This window comes from Mercenaria mercenaria, chromosome 6, assembly GCF_021730395.1.
Source record: "Mercenaria mercenaria strain notata chromosome 6, MADL_Memer_1, whole genome shotgun sequence".
In the NCBI taxonomy this organism is placed as follows: Eukaryota; Metazoa; Mollusca; class Bivalvia; order Venerida; family Veneridae; genus Mercenaria; species Mercenaria mercenaria.
In genome coordinates this window covers 31,295,238-31,316,230 of record NC_069366.1, presented here as the reverse complement: position 1 = coordinate 31,316,230, position 20,993 = coordinate 31,295,238, and the positions used below count along the sequence as shown (strand labels likewise).

The 20,993-nt window shown below is 35.4% G+C and overlaps 1 protein-coding gene across 1 annotated transcript in view; it reads left to right on the top strand.

Annotated features, from left to right (window-relative positions):
• Nucleotides 1–4,462: 4,462 nt before the first annotated feature.
• Nucleotides 4,463–20,993, top strand: part of LOC123549257 (glucose-6-phosphate isomerase-like) — a 31,530-nt gene continuing 14,999 nt past the window's right edge. Inside the window, exons 1-5 of the mRNA XM_053545535.1 lie at nucleotides 4,463–4,684; nucleotides 13,464–13,554; nucleotides 16,382–16,519; nucleotides 18,665–18,799; nucleotides 19,665–19,808. Of these exons, the coding sequence (XP_053401510.1) occupies nucleotides 4,560–4,684; nucleotides 13,464–13,554; nucleotides 16,382–16,519; nucleotides 18,665–18,799; nucleotides 19,665–19,808 (633 nt within the window). The 5' untranslated portion in view covers nucleotides 4,463–4,559. The remainder of the gene's footprint in view (nucleotides 4,685–13,463; nucleotides 13,555–16,381; nucleotides 16,520–18,664; nucleotides 18,800–19,664; nucleotides 19,809–20,993) is intronic.

Below are 20,993 nucleotides of genomic sequence, written 5' to 3'. Positions count from 1 at the left end.
TAATTTAACATTTATATATATATATATATATATATATATATATATATATATATATATATATATATATTATATATATATATATATATATATATATATATATATATATATATATATATATATATATATATATATATATATATATTGTATCATCACATTTTTCTTCCGTTGTCATAATTAAGGTGCCAAACTGTTTCGGAATTTCGATTGTCATTACAACACAATTAACAAATAGACGGATTTACAACTAACGTTTTACTAGATGTTTTCATTTTAATGCCCATACATGTGACAAAAATAAAGCTCAAGAATAAGTAAACCTACATAAAATCATGATTATATTACGAATTGTTTGTCACAAAAAAGAAGATTTTGATCACACAATTTAATGTACAGAATGCCTTGATAAAAGATGAATATGTTAATAATATCTTTCTTGTGAAGCCAGCTTTATTCTTATTTTCATCAGGAAAGAACAAGCATCCCACAGTCCAGATTTACTCACAAAACAAATTTAAAACTTGTTCCTTATATGTGAAAATGTCGTTTTTTCTTTTATTTTATCTGTCAAAGGAGTTTTGCTTCAAATAGCTGTCGTTTATATCAAGAGATAAAACATATAGCTATTTTTGTGATAAAATTGAATGTTTGCTTGTTATGGTGTTGTTCATAATGTGATATTTGTAATGTTTGTATACTATACATGACATATATATATTCACGAATCTATCTATTTATCTGTCTGTCTGTCCGTCCGTTCGTCCGGCCATACCTACCTACCTACCTATCTTTGATTGATGTTTTAAGTAATATACAGGAAATTATTACGTAACTATTATGCAACTGGCGTGATAAAACATAGGTCACTTTTGTGATCAAGACCATAAAATATTGGTTAAAGCTTGTAAATAATCCAGATTCTATCATGACTGATATTTTTAGAGACCAATGTAACAATGTCAATTCTCCCCGATGTACAAACTGGCCCAAATATGTTAAAACTCTTTTAGAACAATTAGGATATGGATATTTATGGAACCATATAGCGCCAAATATTAACTATTTTCCAATGCTACAAAAACGGTTAAGAGACCAGTTTATACAGGAATGGCATGGTAGTATTACAAACATGCCAAAACTAGAATATTATTCAAGATTTAAAACGCTGTTTATGTTTGAACCATATCTCACAAATGTTGATAATGATTACTTAAGAAAATTACTCAGTTGTTTTAGAATGTCTTCACATTGCTTAGCTATTGAAACTGGAAGGTATAGTGGTATAGCTAGGAATCAAAGAATATGTCAAAATTGTAATTTAAATGTTATAGAATCTGAGTATCATGTGTTATTGACTTGTCCTAAATATAAAAACTTACGTTCAAAATATTTGCCAAAAACATCGTGGCCAAATCTGAAAATGTTTGACAATTTGTTGTCATCTGCTAAGAAAAAAGTCCAATGGAATATATGTAAATATTTGAAGGAAATTTATTTGTTAAGGGTTTGAAATCTTGATTACAAATTATTTTTACGCATGATTTGAAAGAACTGTATACTGTTCATTAGCCAAAGGCATATATATGTCGATTATGCTAATAAAAAAAAAAAAAAAAAAAAAAAAAAAAAAAACCATAACATTGAACTTGTTTGAAATTTCGATGATGTCACCTAATTAGACCGGATCATAAAAGTTAAGACATAAAGATGCAGATAAAGAATGTATCGTTTATACTTTATACCTTATTTGCTTTTATAAACTTATTGGACACAGGTAAATTATATTTGCTGTTTATAAATATTTCCTTATTATTGGTGCAAGATCATTTAATTTTCGTTTGAAGTTTGTATTCATGCGGTTAGTTAAATAATATATAAAATCAATAAAGGTAAAGGTAAATTTTATAAATAAAAAAATGAACATAAGCTAGAAAGTGTTAGTTCTATTTTTTTTTTCAGGCGCCCTCGAAAGGGGTTACCCCATTTATTTTCCCCGTTGATGACATGATAGGGAGCCGCCTATATCAGCCTTACAATAAATAAATCATTATCAATACAATCATACATAGTAATGCAGGCAATAAAATTACATCATAAATAAAATGGAAAACATATAATTTCATATCTCCAAGTGAAATGTTTAAGAAATACTGAAAAAATGACATTGAAGTGTAACAATTCATAAGTGTATACAACATCCTCATCCGACATTCCGTCAATGAGAAACGCTGTCATGTTTGAATACAGTTGATCAGCACCCTCGTTGGAAATATGTATACCTGTAGGATCTCCAGCATCATACAAAGAATGTATTGGCTTATTGTTTTTTAGGAAAATGTCATCATTGTCTAAATAATGAAAAACATTGCCTTTACAGTAATCAAGGATTTTTTTGTTGACATATTTTGCGTCAGAATTCATACGCTTGACTGCAGCGCTACTGCCTATTCTAGGCATAATGCTGGAGTAAGCTACAGGGCATTTATGCTGCTTTCTTCTGGCTAAAACAAGAGCACGTTTTGCTTTTTCTGCAACTTTGTTTTTCTCATGCCTTCTTATACCGTTTGTCCCTAAGTGGATTATTATGCCACTTATAGCACTATCCTTTGGCGGAATAACTGACTCAGTTACACTTTCAAAATTGTCGAGTGATAAACCTGGAACAGATGTGGGATGGTGCATTCTCAAGTAATGACAGAGATTTTGGCGTTTCATTCAGAGCCGAAGAGTTTCCATGCGTAGTTGATGATGTGTCCATTTCCGGTGGAGAAAACGATATGCCATTGGTTAATGTATTCCAAGGGCAGTCAGTAGCTTCCTCATTGGCGGACAAAAAATCTTTGGGCGCTCTAAAACGATTTTCTTTTCCTTCTTTAAGTTTTTTAATGATATATTTGAATAAAAATTATATAGGCATGTGATATAGTGGAATTATTAATTGCTAAACATACTAGCATCTCTGGAATGTGAGAAATGATGCATACTTGTGCCATTTCTATCAATCAGTGACACTTGCTTGGACTGGAATTAAGGAATGTGAAAGATGATATATACATGTATTTAAGACAGCATGATTTTTGAGAATTGCATGATTCTTCTCTGACAGCAACATAGCAATGAGATCCATTTTTAAACAGACAAAAAAAATGTCTTAAATATATGTATATTATCTTTCACACTATACATTTCATAATTTCTTAAAAAAATATCACTATTATTTTATAAAATGTATAGTCTTAAATAATGACCTTGGGTAGACCAAATTTATTTTATGATATTTTATATTGTCTACCTAAAGGAGGGGGTATCGACCAGTTAAAAATATAATTATATTCAACTTGTGAGTACAATTATTTGGACTAATAAAATGTAATCACTGACACAAAATGAATTGACAAACACTTTTTAATCATCATTTTTAATGTATAATGTTTCTTCCTTTACAATATTTGACAATTAATTCTAAGGTGATCAATTAAAATTCACAATATGTTTAAATGGGTTATTGATTAGAATACTGTAATAATAAATACACCTAAAAACATATCTGAACTTGACAAAATGTACCAGCATTCATTCTTAAAACATTTACAAAATCTGTTTGGTTAAGCTTAATATTTTGTGTCAAGATTCTACAAAAAAAGTACACAATTAACTTCAAGGCTAAACTTTTTTTAACTACCAATTAGAAGTGTGAGAAACACTTTTTACTTAAGGTAGTTCTGCACGTTTGAAAAACCGGAAGTGATGGCGTAACGTTATTTATCCGGAAAACATAGAATAAAGCCTGGATTCGGCGTACGGAAATAAAAATCAATTTATAAATTAATTGAAACCTGTGAGTAAATTTATTACAGTAGCAAAGTTGTTATATTTCTAAGGTCAAAATATGATATCAAAACATACGCCACGTTAAAAAATTCAAAATAATGTGTTAAAATTAGCGTGAAATGTCCGGTTTACTTTAGTCATGGTCAAATATCTCAAAAATAAGCACACGGACCTATACATTTTATTTCAACAAATTATAGTCAATATGTTTATTAACAACAGTAGGAAGTTTCATTAAAATCTACAGTGTAGAAAAAATTCTATTTGCAAAAACGTTATCAAAGTTATGATTTTCCCATAGACTTCCATTATGAAATATTGCATGAGGTCCAAACTTTTCAAATCAGTCTAGCAAAAAATGAAGCACATGTCCCTATCTTTTTTATTTGCTGAATTTTCTAGGTATACTCTGAAGTTTTGAGACACACCGCAATGGGAGTAGCCAGGAATCGAACCCGGGGCCTTCACCTCCGTAGGAAAGCGTCTTAGCCCTCTCGACCAATGCGTCCTCGCTCTCGACCAATGCGTCCACAGAAAGCTTATCATCTTACACATTTTGTTATTTTCACGAAAATGAATTTCGCACTTTTCGTCCCCCCAGAATATTGTTCTTATACTGATTTCAACCAATAAAACCTTGGGAAGGTGAAGGACGTTCTCACCGAAGGTTGAAGCTGACTCGAGTTACAAATTATATCCTGTTTTGCAGAAATTAAATAGTAACAACCAAAATGGCACAGTCGTTAACAAAGGAATCATCATGGTGTGAATTGCAGGAATATTATAATAAAAATGGAGGCAAACTCAACATGCTTGAGATGTTCAAGTCTGATCCGGAAAGATTCAACAAGTTCAGGTAGGTCTGAAGCTTAGTGGTCGGGTCCTCCCCTTATACACACCTGCCATGCCAACTGTCAGCCAATGTCTTTTCACTTACAAGGAAGTGAATACATATCTGGTTAAAACACACCCAAAATGTTCTGGTTACCATAAGTTAACGAAAGTGTCTAGCCAAAAATCAGCTCCTTTTTAGCTTGACTATACGAAGTATGGAGAGCTGTCCTACTCGACCCAGCGTCGGCGTCCTTCCGTGTCCGCACTTTGGTTAAAGTTTATCTATCTATCTATCTATTTATACTGCAGCGCTCCTCTCTGCGAGTATTATGTGCAGCTGCGCGCCTGTACAAGAAGTTAAAAAGTAGATTGGATAGGAGAATAAAAATAATACACGGTGTGTATTGCAGTATAAATACAGTTGATAGTGTTAAAAACAAGAAGGATTTACAGATAAAAGCAGTTTAAAAACAGGTATATCATGTTAAAAGCATTGTGTACAAGTTTGGTCACACCCTGTTTAAACTGATTCAGGGTTGGGGCTTGCACAAGTTTTGATGCACTTTCTCTTTATCTCTGTAATAACTTGATGGATTTGTTTCAAACTTAAAATACTTATTCCTCATCATCACCCACATCACATGGCACACAGCATGCCCATTCACGCACTGCAGTACGTGAATCACGTACAAAATATCAAATGCACGCATAAAAATCACTTGTTGGGGGTACATGCACGCAGAGATTCGGAACTCCAGTTCAGCTGCAAAATCGCTGTTTATTTCATCGCGCACTTGCCAATTGTTTGGTATGGTCTAAAACGCAGATCCGGTCAACGAACGTTATAATTTCGTTTCCATCACCGAATTCTCGGCGTAATTGTCAGCTGTATAGAGGGGTTTGGTAAATGTTTTAGTCGGACGTCACACGGGTCGTGTGCAAAAAAGAATGGATACGAAACGCAAAAAGGCATTTTAGCTTTAATAAACTCGGCAAAAGGTTAACAGTATTTTATTTTTCGATATTTAACTGCAATTTTGATACACATTGCATATCTGTAATAGTTTTGGCATTTATTATTGATGGACGAATTTTACCAGTCTTCAGTTGACTGTATGTTATTTCGGACGAATCGTGTTCCGTTCACGAAATTGGGAATACATGAACCTTGCTGAAAACGTATTTATATTTAGTATAATATAGGGAGGGGTCTTTTGATTCAGAATTTCCTATCTTAACTTTGGAAAAACATTTTACATTTTCTAAAATTATCTCATCTGTTATACCCCACCCATAAGAGTTCTGTATGAAAAAAAAAAAAAAAACAACAACAAAAAACAAACAAAAAAAAAACATGTAATATACAAATTTCAGTAGTTAAATAGAAAATTTTCAGATCTGCCATGTAGTGTACCCCCAAATTTTGAAGTGTACCCCTATTTTGCAAAAGCAGGGGGTACATGTACCCTCAACTTTAAAAATGAGTGGGCATGCTGGCACAACCCCACAAGGGCCATAAATCTCACACAATATTTCATGAATTATCCCCCTTTTCACTTAGAATTTCAGGTTAAAGTTTTAATGCACTTTCACTCCATTTCAGTTATTACTAAATGGATTTGATTCAAACTTATTAAAATGGTTGTTCCACCTTATCACCTTACACAAGGTTCATAACTCTGGTACCTACATTTCATGAATTATGCCCCCTTTTACTTAGAATTTCAGGTAAAGTTTTGATGCACTTTCACTCTATCTCATTTATTATGCCCCCCTTCGAAGAAGGAGGGGTATATTGTTCTGCAGATGTCGGTCGGTCCATAGACCAATCCGTTTCCGGATGATAACTCAAGAACACTTTGGCCTAGGGTTATGGAAGTTGATAGGGAGGTTGGTCATGACCAGCAGATGACCCCTATTGATTTTGAGGTCAGAACACAGTGACCCAGGACAATTAAACGGTTTCTGGATGATACCTCAAGGATGCTTATATCTAGGGTCATAAAAGTTGATAGGGAAGTTGGTCATGACCAGCAGATGACCCCTATTGATTTTGAGGTTAGTATGTCAAAGTCCAAGGTCACAGTGACCCAGAACAGTTAAACCGTTTCCGGATGGTAACTCAAGAACATTGGCCTAGGGTCATGAAAGTTGATAGGGAGGTTGGTCATCACCAGCAGATGACCCCTATTGATTTTGAGGTCAGCAGGTCAAAGGTCAAGGTCACAGTGACCTGGAACAGTTAAATGGTTTCCAGATGATAACTAAAGAAATCTTGGGTCTAGGATCATGAAAGTTGATAGGGAGGTTGGTCATGACCAGCAGATGACCTCTATTGATTTTAAGGTTACAGTGACTCAGAACAGTTAAACTTGTTTTCGGGCGATAACTTGAGAAAGCTTTGACCTAGGATCACGAACTTTATAGGGGGGTTAGTCATGACCAGCCGATGTCCCTACTGATATTAAGGTCAGTAGGTTAAAGGTCAAGGTCACAGTGACCCAGAGCAGGTTAACTGTTTCTGGATGATAACTCGGGAACACTTGGGCCTAGGATCAGGAAAGTTGATAGGGAGGTTGATCATGACCAGCAGATGACGCCTTTTGACTTTGAGGTCAGTAGGTCAAAGGTCAAGGTCACATTGGACTAAATGGATTTTATTCAAACTTGCCTCCCCTTTTACTTACAATTTCAGGTTAATTTTGATGCATTTTCTCTATACATGTATCTCAGTTATTACTAAATGGATTTTATTCAAACTTGAAGTTGTTATTCCACATCATCACCCAGCATCATATGACACAAGGTGCAAAAATCACTCTTGCACCAATATTTCATGAATTATCCTCCTTTTTGTTTAGATTTATACTTATTTAAAATGTTTTGATACACTTTATCTTTATCTCTCTTATTTTATCCCCCCGCCAAAGGCGAAGGGGATATTAGAAATGCTCTCCGTCCGTCCGTCCGTGTGTCCGCAACGATCTTTGTCCGGAGCATAACTCCAAAAGTACTGTAGGGATTTTCTTCAAACTTCATACACTGATAGAACACATTGGGAGGAAGTGCAGTGTGCAAGAACAATAACTCTACCTTGCCTATTTTTTGAGTAATTCCCCTTATCTTATTTTCTTAAAAAATTTTGTCCAGAGCATAACTCCAAAAGTACTGGAGGGATTTTCTTCAAACTTCATACACTGATAGAACACATTGGGAGAAAGTGCAGTGTGCAAGAACAATAACTCTACCTTGCCTATTTTTTGAGTAATTCCCCTTATCTTATTTTCTTAAAAAATTTGTCCGGAGCATAACTCCAAAAGTACTGGAGGGATTTTCTTCAAACTTCATACACTGATAGAACACATTGGGAGAAAGTGCAGTGTGCAAGAACAATAATTCTACCTTGAAACTGAAACTGAAACTGGTTTATTTGCTTAAACGCCTATTTCTACATTTAAAACATATTCAATGGCGTTTTACAATACAAGTTGAAATAAAATATTTAATATAAAATATTTTAAATAAGATTAATTAAAACGAATCAAAATAGCAATTATTAATTTAAAGTCAATGATAATACTATATTTTAAAATATTACCAACATACAATTATCACAGACAAACATTAAATTTCTATCACTGTCACCAGCATCACTGTTTAAAACTCAGTCAAAACTTAGAATAATGCAAAGTAGTCTCTGAAGAAATGCGTTTTCAACTTTTTCCTAAAGCAGTCAATTGAAGAACTTTGTCTGATGTTCAACGGCAAATTGTTCCACAACTTTGGCCCTATAGTACTAAAGCTTCTATCACTAAAGGTTTTTCGCTTGTTGAAAGGGACGATGTAACAGTCAACTGATGACTCCGAGGATCTGAGGGAGCGCTGGGGGATTTTCGGTGTTAAGAGTTCAATCAAATATGCAGGCGCATTTCCAACATGGCAATTGAACATGTACGTCAAGATCTTAAAGTTTATTCTGGCTTTGATCGGCAGCCAGTGCAAATCGTAGAGTGCCTGCTTAGAACTGTCTCTTCTTCTACGATTCAGAACTAACTTCGCACACATATTTTGAATGCGTTGCAGTTTTGCGATGTCACAATCAGAAATACCGTATAAAATAACATTACAGTAGTCTAAATGCGAAATAACCAGCGATAGCACTAAGGTTTCAGTTGCATCCTGAGTCAGATATTTGCGAATGTTTTTGATTCGGAAAAAATTCAGCATTGCCGTTCTACACTTTATTTTTATATGCTCTTTGAAAGTTAAAGTTTCGTCCAAATAGGCCCCCAAATATCTGACGTTACTCTGTCTCTTGATTTTATCACCACAAATATCTATCTCGTGAATGTTTAACTTATTCAACTGAGGGGCACTTCCAAAGGCAATATGTTCAGTTTTTGAGGAATTCATTTTTAGTTTGTTACTGTTCATCCACTCATTTGAATCTGTAGCAAACTCCTCTAGTTCACCAATGGATTTAGCCTCGATGGATGGTTCGGGCTTAAAACGTGTGCTTGCGGTGTGGTCGTCGGCAAAGCCAAAGACGGAAATGGACGGGGGAACAATGTCAAAAATCGTTCCTGCGTACGTGAGATAGAGCCACGGCCCTAAACAGCTTCCCTGGGGGACACTACACGTAAGCTCACGTGCTGATGACACTGTTTGATTCACACTCACGCGGCAGCTCCGTGGCCTCAGATATGAGTTCAACCAGTCCAATGCAACACCAGAGACACCATACTGACATTTCAAAACGTCCAAAAGAATATCGCGATCTACCGTATCAAAAGCTGCACTAAGGTCTAATGCTATCAATGCAGTCACTTCTTGATGTTCCATAGCATCCAAGATGTCATTGATAAGTCTCAATAAAGCCGATTCGCACGAATGATGTTGCCTGTATGCGGACTGATTTTTTGGAAGGAGATTATGTTCATTTACATGTTTATTAAGTAAATACAGTGCTGCTTTCTCTATCAATTTGGACAAGAATGATAAGTTGCTCACTGGCCTATAGTTTGAGAATATAAGTTCGAGACCAGCTTTCTTTATCAGAGGTCTAACTATTGCCTGTTTCCACTGCACTGGGAAGACTCCTTGAGTCAATGAAAGATTCACTAGTCTAGTTATAATTGGGAGGAGCTCGTTTAAATATGACTTCAACACTTTTGTTGGAATAACATCAATTTCACACGACTTTGTTTGTAACTGGTTTATGAGTTTTCTAACTTCATCCTCACTAAGTTCATCAAATTTTCCAAATTCCGGCACATTTCTCATTGATGGTTTATAGTTTTCAAAATCTTTTAAGCTGTCCCGTATTTTCTGAATCTTTTCCATGAAAAAGTCAGCAAATTTGTCAGCTAGCGTATTTTCATTTTCAACAACAGGCATTGGATTCTCCGACTTGCCGCCGGTGAGATCTGTCACAAATTCTCTGCTGCCCATTTTTTGAGTTATTCCCCTTTATCTTATTTTCTTAAAAAAATTTGTCCGGAGCATAACTCCAAAAGTACTGGAGGGATTTTCTTCAAACTTCATACACTGATAAAACACATTGGGAGAAAGTGCAGTGTGCAAGAACAATAACTCTACCTTGCCTATTTTTTGAGTAATTCCCCTTATCTTATTTTCTTAATAAATTTTGTCTGGAGCATAACTCCAAAAGTACTGAAGGGATTTTCTTCAAACTTCATACACTGATAGAACACATTGGGAGAAAGTGCAGTGTGCAAGAACAATAATTCTACCTTGCCCATTTTTTGAGTTATTCCCCTTTATCTTATTTTCTTAAAAAAATTTGTTCGGAGCATAACTCCAAAAGTACTGGAGGGATTTTCTTCAAACTTCATACACTGATAGAACACATTGGGAGAAAGTGCAGTGTGCAAGAACAATAACTCTACCTTGCCTATTTTTTGAGTAATTCCCCTTATCTTATTTTCTTAAAAAGTTTTGTCCAGAGCATAACTCCAAAAGTACTGGAGGGATTTTCTTCAAACTTAAAAAACACTGATAGAACACATGGGGAGGAAGTGCAGTGTGCAAGTACAATAACTCTACCTTGCCTATTTTTTGAGTTATTCCCCTTTATCATATTTTCTTTTAAAAAAATTGTCCAGAGCATATCTTTTTCATGCATGGAGGGATTTTGATATATCTTGGCACACATGTTCACCACCACGAGGCGGAGTGTCATGCGCAAGAACCAGGTCCCTAGGTCTAAGGTCAAGGTCACACTTAGAGGTCAAAGGATACAAGAATGAAAACCTTGTCTGGAGCATTTCTTCTTCATGCATAGAGGGATTTTGATATAACTCATAAATGTTTGCCATAATGAGACAACATGTCATGCACAAAATCCAGACCCCTAGCCCTAAGGTCAAGGTCACACTTAGAGGTTAATGATTAACATGGTCTGTTTCTTGTCCAGTCCATAACTCTGCCATCAATGAAGGGATTTTAAAATTAATTGGCACAAATGTTCACCACCACGAGACAGAGTGTCATGCGCAAGATCCAGGTCCCTAGGTCTAAGGTCAAGGTCACACTTAGAGGCCAAAGGTCAGATACAAGAATGACTTTGTGCGAAGCATTTCTTCTTCATGCATGGAGGGATTTTGATGTAACTTGGCACAGTTATACACCATCATGAGAAGAAGTGTCTTGTGCAGTTCCCTTCTTTAGAATTACTTCCCTTTGTTGTTACTTTAAATAGCTTTTGTTGTAACCTTTTCATTACTAGTCATAGGGAAAAATCAAGACCACTTTTCTGTAGTACAACATGCATGCTACATCCAATTTTGAGGTGTATTTTGACCAATCTCTACCTGGTAAAGATTTTTGTGTGTACTTAACTTCCCTTAGTTGTTACTATAAATAACTTATATTGTAACATTTTTATAATAGGGAAAAAACAAGACCACTTTTCTGTGGTACAACATGGATGTTACTTTCCAATTTTAGGTGTATTTTAAGATATCTCTACCTGGTAAGAATTTTTTTTTGACTTAGAAAAACAAAAGACTTATAATGATTACTAAACAACCACAAAATTAAAATTCCATTTGCAAATACAGCTGCTAGAGTAAAGAAATTTGCTGTGACGGGCGTTTATTGTGACATTCTGGCACTCTTGTTCCCTGTAAGCTTTCCATTCCTTCTTTTTACAGTAGCCATATAGAAAAACATCATAGCTATACTGTTCATGAAAATTAATAAAATTTAGCAGTAAACCACCTCACCACTGACTTATTCTTTCTTCCACATCTTTAAAACCCCTGATGCGGACCACAACTAAACGGTTCTTCAAAGCTTTCCCCAAAATTAATACTTTCAGACACTAACTTGCCAGGAACTTTAGCCTTCAATTATAATATGCCTGGCGGGGGGATTGGCCATATTTATCTAACATGGCCCTTGTTACTTAATACTTTTGACACAGACTTAAGCTGTTGTCCAATATCTTCATTCTTGTTGGAGTCATTAAACACTCCAGTGACAGCTCCAGCTTCCTCAGATGTGCCCAGTTTCACTATCCAGCATCGAAATAGTTGAGTACTCTGTCTCATGTGACAGCTTTTGTTCAAATACTTGCGGTGAAAATGTAATAAGATTTAATCTCCCTGAGGGTACATTTTGACCTTCTAATTTTGGGTACATTTTTAGGGAGAAATTGACAAGAAGCTTATCTAAGACTCACACCCTGCCCCTACTTGCCGCTTTGCGGCTCGAAGTTACCTCTTTTTTCACCTCCACCCTGCCCTTTTCAAATGCTAGCTGGAACACTGTAAGTCATTTTTTTGTTTTCAAAATCAAGCAAAGGGCTCATTTTTGTGATTCGAGGTGGTCATAAAACCACTTTACTACTGTAACAGTTGTTCTTTGGTGTTCTTAGTATCAGCAGAGTCCTAAATGCTCTTCTTTTCATTTTCTGAAAGCCTTACGAAACTTTGTCATATTGGTTATTTTATTGTTATGTAGTACATTTGTTCAAGTTATCTCAGCTTGTCAGTACTTCCTGTTTCTTGATATCGTCAGGCATTTGCCTCATTATTTTTAGCCCAGGCTTCGCTTTCACTATCATTCTCAAGTAAAAATCTCAGCTCAAGAAAAATCTCAAGACATAAGAAATCTCAAGAAAAAGTTTAGTTGAAGCTGAGAAATTTCTCAGCAGAGAAAAATCTAGACAGTTTTAAGACAATCTCATGCTGAGAATTGCATTTTGAATACGTAAATGAAAGCAGGGCCAAGTATTGATCTGAGACAGGATATACTGCTCTTACAGCTGTTGCATGAATGTTTATACAAGTCGTGATGTTGTGACAAAACATAATATATTGTAAATAACAAATGCAGATGGCCTTTCATTATTATTATAATATAAAATCAATTGTAGACATTTTAAGTGTTCTACCAGTTAACCTACATGTAAAATAAGCAGGGGAAAGGGGGGGTGGGGGCTATAATTTATCACCACATCATATGAAAAAGGGTCTAGTTTCATCATTTTTTTTTATATTTAAAAACAGCTGTATATTTGCATTCAGTACAGTTATAAGACACAAGGGGATTAAAGCAGTACCCACTGATTGGAAAGGATTGAAACTTCACACACATGATCTGATAAGCAGTGCACAGGTTCTGTAACTCTACCTTGTATTTTTACAAAATAATGCCCCGTTTTTCAACTTTTATATTCATTCAACTGACAAGACTGTTGTATAGATGAGCACAGCTCTTGTTTTTGCAGTTGTCAGACTAACTTTGCATTTTAAGATTTTTTTTTATATTTTCAGTATAAAGTTAAATGGTAAAGATGGGGATCTCTTGCTGGACTACTCCAAGAATCTTATCAATGATGATGTCATGAAGCGACTCTTTGCTCTGGTAATTTTACATATTTATAGTTGGATTTTAACAATTTCAAGTGAAACGGTATCATTTAGCAACTGCAGAATAGAAGCAGGGGTCTAGTGGTTAAGGTGTCGGGCCGTTGATGCAGGCATCATGGGTTCAAGCCCCATGAGTTGTGAACACACCTTTTCATATGACACCAGTACTGGTTTTTTTACAGAAAGCTGACTCATGTGTGGTTCAAATAAGCTTGAAGCCTTCATCCCAATCAAGCTGAAATTAACTAGTACAAACTAGAAATAGTTAATGCTCAATGCTTGTTTTGAAATCAAGGCTTTTTTCTTTCATGTTCCAAAGTGGGAGGTTGGTTGATTGATCCCTGAGCTGGCAAGACAGTGTTTACAATGTCATTAGCCTTCTACCCCTGATTTATTTTAATTTGTGATTTACTTTTTGAAGGCATGCATAGAAATCCAGAAACACTCATTGCAGTAAAACCTGTCTTAAGCAGCCAGCCAAGGGAGTGGGAAAAAGTGGCTGCTTAATGCAGGTATTTTATAGAATGAATGACCATTTTGGGAAATGAGACACTGACTGCTTAAGACAGGTTGGCTGCTTGATAGAGGCGACTGCTAAAGCAGGTTTTACTGTGTTGTACAGCATTAAACCCATATGAGACAAACTCACTTTGGCCTCTTTAGTTAAATGTCGTTATTAGAAAGATTCTATAATACAGGGAAATAATGTAAAAGGAGATGGAAAAAGATGTATAAACTGTTAGGGAGAGAACTTTGTAGGGGCAGGAGTTGTGCACATAGAATTGCAAATTTCCTTTGTCTATCTGTCCATGTCACAAAATATGTTATAGAAAGTCATATAAAAAGTCATTTAAACTTTACAGGCATGTTATTCACCACATGAAGCTGATACTTGGGGTTTTGTTTGGGATTTCACTTAGTAAGACCAGAGTTGTAGCCCTTAACTTAGTCAAAAATATGCCTAAAGGACCAAAAAGTCCTGTGTGTATCTCAAAAAGTTTTGGTTGTAAAACCAATGGTTGTGAGGATGTTTTCACATTGATGTACATGAGTGTGATGCTGGTATTCAGCATTAATGACAGCCTTTTTCCCCGTCATTAACAGAGGCCAAAACTTTGGCAGTTTCCTAGTCCAAAATTGGTTCATACGTACCCAATTTTGGCAGATTTACATTTCAAATTAAAAGAAATTTCTTACGCTCTCCCAATGTTTAATAAGTCTTAAACAGTTGACTTATATGGTACTGAATGGTACACAATTAAGTCAGAGTCATTTGTGAAAAAATAATTTCTTGGGAAATGAAACTATTTCATTAATCAATTTTTAGCTCACCTGAGCAATGCTGATTGCTCAATGTCCGGCGCCCATCGTCTGTCGTCTTTCTGTCAACATTTAGCTTGTGTATGCAATAGAGGCTGTATTTTTCAACTGATCTTCATGAAATTTGGTCAGAATGATAACCTTGATGAAATCTAGGCAGAGTTCGAAAATGAGTCATCTGGGGTCAAAAACTAGGTCACTAGGTCAAATCAAAGAGAAACCTTGTGTATGCGATAGAGGCTGTATTTTTCAGTTGAACTTTATGAAATTTGGTTAGAATGATTGCCTTGATGAAGTCTAGGTCAAGTTCGAGAGTGGGTCATCTTGGGTCAAAAACTAGGTCACTAGGTCAAATCAAAGAAAAACCTTGTGTATGTGATAGAGGCTGTATTTTTCAGTTGAACTTTATGAAATTTGGTCAGAATGATTGCCTTGATGAAATCCAGGTCAAGTTTGAATATGGGTCATCTTGGGTCAAAAAGTAGGTCACTAGGTTAAATCAAAGAAAAACCTTGTGTATGCGATAGAGGCTGCCTTTTTCAGTTGATCCTTATGAAATTTGGTCAGAATGATTGCCTTGATAAAATCTAGGTTAAGTTTGATTATGGGTCATCTGGGGTCAGAAAGTAGGTCACTAGGTCAAATCAAAGAAAAACTTTGTGTATGCAATAAAGGCTGTATTTTTCAATTGATCTTCATGAAATTTGGTCAGAATGATAGCCTTGATAAAATCTAGATCAAGTTCGAATATCAGTCATCTGGGGTCAAAAACTAGGTCACTAAGTCAAATCAAATAAAATACTTGTTTTTGCTCCAATTTTAATGATGATTGGTCAGAATATTTTTTTCCATGAAATCACTAAGTCAAACATGTTTACACTGTTACGGTGTATTATGGTGTGTTTCTCAGGTGAGCGACCTAGGGCCATCTTGGCCCTCTTGTTTGAAATTCCCAATTACCCAGGTCATACTCTTCCATTCTGAAAGTTAGGGCCTCTTATCAGTTTCGGGGAAAAAGGCCCTGATAAAAATTAAAGTTTGGGAAGCTTAACCTTTAACCTTGCAGGGACCTCCATGGCCGAGTGGTTAAGGTCACTGGCTTCAAATCACTTGCCACTCATTGATGTGGGTTCGAGCCTTAATTGGGCGTTGAATTCTTCATGTGAGGAAGCCATCCAGCTGGCTTATGGAAGGTCGGTGGTTCTACCCAGGAGCCAGCTCGTGGTGAAATAATGCACGTAGGGGCACCTGGGGTCTTCCTCCACCATCAAAGCTGGAAAGTCGCCATATGACCTATGATTGTGTTGGTGCGACATTAAACCCAACAAAATAAATAGATAAATTTAACCTTGCAGAAGACAATCATGTGATCTATTTTTAAATTGTAATTGATATTATAACACCATTTTCCATATAAAGTATGAATGTGCTTGAACCAGTTTCCAGACTGTAGCTAGAATTCAATGTAGAAATAGTTTTATACTTGCCTGTTTTTGTTTCAGGCCCGTGAGAGAAAGGTTGATGACATGAGAAATGCGATGTTTAGTGGCCAGAAAATCAACTTCACTGAGAACAGAGCTGTGCTACATATCGCCTTGAGAAATAGGTCGAATACACCCATCATGGTAGATGGAAAAGATGTAAGGTTTTTGTTATTTTGTAGTATTTACCGGTAGAGCTACTTGTTATCCGATTTTCAAGTCACAATTTTATTTTACACCCACCAGACAAGATTTGACCCCCCCCCCCCTCATTTTATAATTGGTATCAAATACATGTAACAAGTTTATAAAATCTCAGCTTGCAGTTTGAAATTTTCACCTCTATCTAGCATGTATGCAAGCTTAAATTCAAACCAAGTCAATGAAGAAATTAAGAAAAAATTTAAACTCTACTTTAGATTTTTAGCTTGACCATTCAAAGAATAGTAGAGCTATTGGACTTGCCCGTGCATCGGCGTCCGCGTCCTTATTTGGTTATGTTTTTGTATATCGGCGTCCCGATTTGGTTAAGTTTTTGTATGTAAGCTGGTATCTCAGTAACCACTTGTGGGAATGGAATGAAACTTCACACACTTATTCACTGTGATAAACTGACTTACATTGCACAGGTTCAATACTCTGTTTTGCTTTTTTACAAAATTATGCCCCTTTTTCGACTTAGAAATTTTTGGATAAGGTTTTGTATGTAAGCTGGTATCTCAGTTTTCACTAATGGGAATGGATTGAAACTTCACAAACTTGTTCACAGTCATGATCTGACATGCACTAAGCAGGTCCCATAACTTTACCTTCTTTTTTTTTTTTCAAAATTATGCCCCCTTTTCCACTTTAGCATTTTTAGCTCATCTGATTTTTTGAAAAAAAATGATGAGTTATTGTCATCACTTGAGCGGTTGTCGGCGTCGGCGTCTGCGTCTGCGTCCGCGTTGCCTGGTTAAGTTTTATGTTTAGGTCAGCTTTTCTCCTAAACTATCAAAGTTATTGCTTTGAAACTTGGAATACTTGTTCACCATCATAAGCTGACCCTGTATAGCAAGAAACATAACTCCATCTTGCTTTTTGCAAGATTTATGGCCCCTTTTGTACTTAGAAAATATCAGATTTCTTGGTTAAGTTTTATGTTTAGGTCAACTTTTCTCCTAAACTATCAAAGCTATTGCTTTGAAACTTGGAATACTTGTTCACCATCATAAGCAGACCCTGTACATCAAGAAACATAACTCCATCTTGCTTTTTGCAAGATTTATTGCCCCTTTTGGGCTTAGTAAATCAGTTTTCTTGGTTAAGTTTTATGTTTAGGTCAGCTTTTATCCTAAACTATCAAAGCTATTGCTTTAAAACTTGCAACACTTGTTCACCATCATAAGTTGACCCTGTACAGCAAGAAACATAACTCCGTCCTGCTTTTTGCAAGATTTATGGCCCTTTTTGGACTTAGAAAATATCAGATTTCTTGGTTAAGTGTTATGTTTAGGTCAACTTTTTCTCTTAAACTATCAAAGCTATTGCTTTGAAACTTGCAACACTTGTTGACCATCATAAGCTGACCCTGTACAGCAAGCAACATAACTCCATCCTGCTTTTTGCAATAATTATTGCCCCTTCTGGACTTAGAAAATCATTTTCTTGGTTGAGTATTATGTTTAAGTCAACTTTTCTCATAAACTATCAAAGCTATTGCTTTAAAACTTGCAACAGTTTTTCACCATCATAAGTGGACACTGTACATCAAGAAACATAACTCTGTCCTGCTTTTTGCAAGAATGATGGCCCTTTTTAGACTTAGAAAATCATGGGTAGGACAATATTTCTATTACACAAAAAAAATCAGATGAGCGTCAGCACCCGCAAGACGGTGCTCTTGTTTGGTTAAGTTTTTGTATGTAAGCTAGTATCTCAGTATCCACTAATGGGAATGGAATGAAACTTCACATACTTGTTCACTGTCATGATATGACATGTAATGCACAGGTCCCATAACTCTGCTTTGCATTTTTACAAAATTATGCCCCTTTTCGACTTACAAAATTTTTGATTAAGGTTTTGTATGTAAGCTGGTATCTCAGTACTCACAAATGGGAATGGATTGAAACTTCACACACTTGTCCACTGTCATAAGCTGATATGCACAGTGCAGGTTCCATAACCCTGTTTTGCATTTTAACAAGATGCTGCAATCTGTTTGAGGGAGACTAGTCCTTTTGTTTAGTCCTGGCAAGACAAAAGTTATTTTCCTATTTAGAATCATTCTGATGATGAGTTTGATTTTGTTTTTCTATTTAGGTGATGCCTGATGTAAATCGTGTTTTGAAACACATGCGTGAATTCTCTACTGCCGTCCAGAAAGGAGAGTGGAAAGGTCATACAGGAAAGGCAATCAAAAGTGTCGTCAACATCGGCATCGGAGGATCTGATCTTGTTAGTTTTTTTATTACTCTGTTTTTTAGGTTATAAACACAAATACTATTCTATCCTCATCCTTCTGTCTGTCTGTTTAGCTGCATTTCCTGGCCGAGTTTCGTTGAAACTTCACAGAATTGCTTGGTATTATATGTAGTTCAGAAGTATGTCCGAGGGTTGATCCAAAAGTAATGTCACTTCGTCCATTGTGCATTTATTCAACGTTGTATTATTATACAAATTAGATCAAGATGTAAGCTAATTCAGTCATGATTACATGGATAAATATTATTTTCAAGGTTTGTTTCGTTTTAAACGCGTATAACTTCGAAGTTCATCCCTGACGACATTTTGCCACAGGCAAAATTACATTTCTTTCTTAGCAATAAATAACAGCCAAAGACAATCACGAATTGACATCAGAACAAAACACCTATTCATATGAAATTATAATGAGGTGTTATTACAAAGCATCCAACCGTTAAAACTATAGCGGCATCCTCACGAATTAAAGTTCGTTATGTAATGCTACGATCTGTTGTTGTTTACTGACAAACATACCAATTCCTGACGTCAGTAATGTCATTGACATGCGGTGATCTTCAGTACTTTGCTTTCTGCGCATGTCGATATTTCGATAATTAAGCTACAATTTATGTGGTATTTTCAAAAAATATTACAAATAGATCAAGGTACTAGAGTAGGAATCATGTCTCCCACACCACTGTGGTATATTGTTATGTTCTTTACTAGGATACATTGCGAAAATAAACTTGCAGCTAAATGCAATCTTTAAAGACGTGCTTACTTCAAGATAAGCAGAACAAATGAGTGATTGTATTTCTTTGGTACTGTATACAGTTTCATTAACAAATGTTTTCAGGGCCCCTTGATGGTTACAGAGGCCCTACAGCCATTCCAGTGTGGACCTAATGTGTACTTTGTATCGAATATAGATGGAACACACATGGCTAAAACTCTGAAACTTCTTGACCCAGAGACTACACTGTTCATCATAGCTTCCAAGGTAAGTCAAGTGAAGCACAACAGCTACGGTGCAAATGTATACTTTCACTATTCAGATGACCAAGACTAAATCGAAGTGCTATTTTTTGCTTAGATGAACCTGTCTAGCAAACATTTTATGTAAAAGCTATACTGTTATAGTGTTTGAGGTAAGTGCAGAAAAATAAGTACTCACGTATTTAAAGTCCAAATGTGTTTCGTCAAATGAAGGTATGAACAAATCACATGAATCTTGTGTCCTCAAAGGTGGAGGTAATTGTTGAGATCTATTTCATAGAAGTCATGCAATATAAGAGCAATAAAAACTGTGAGAGAAAGAGAAAACAGAACAGTAAATATAGAAAATAAGTTCAGGTAAAGTAGATACCATCCGGATATAGAATAGATTTGGCTGTTAAATGTACACATGAAGGCATTCGACCGTCACACATACCATTATTCGTTAATGATAAAACAACTTGTCTTTAGTCAATAGGTTGAGACTACAGTCTCCTCAACTTGCTGAACTTTTAGTATTGAAAATGCAGTTTTTGTCTGACTTTGAGACAGATTTTTACTTAGAACATGCTGATAAATTCAGATTCAGTAAGTATAAAATGTCCTTTATGGAGAAAAAGTTTAATTTTTTACTAACATTTATAGTACCAATAAAATGTTTATGTTTTCAGCTGTCTGAGAAAATTCAATTGAAGCACTTGAAGAAATTTTACATTAAATCTTCTAGTATTTCATTTGTGTGATTTTGCTTTAACAAGAAAATGTCACAGTTTTTACATCATTTTCAGGCAATAACAAGAAAATGTCACTGTATTAAAATCATTTTCAAGTATTAACAAGAAAATGTCACAGTATTTACATCATTTTCAGGCAATAACAAGAAAATGCCACTGTATTAAAATCATTTTCAAGCATTAACAAGAAAATGTCTTAGTATTTACATCATTTTCAGGCAATAACAAGAAAATGTCACAGTATTTACATCATTTTCAAGCATTAACAAGAAAATGTCACTGTATTTACATCATTTTCAGGCAATAACAAGAAAATGTCACAGTATTTACATCATTTTCAGGCAATAACAAGAAAATGTCACTGTATGTACATCATTTTCAGGCAATAACAAGAAAATGTCACTGTATTAAACTCATTTTCAAGTATTAACAAGAAAATGTCACAGTATTTACAT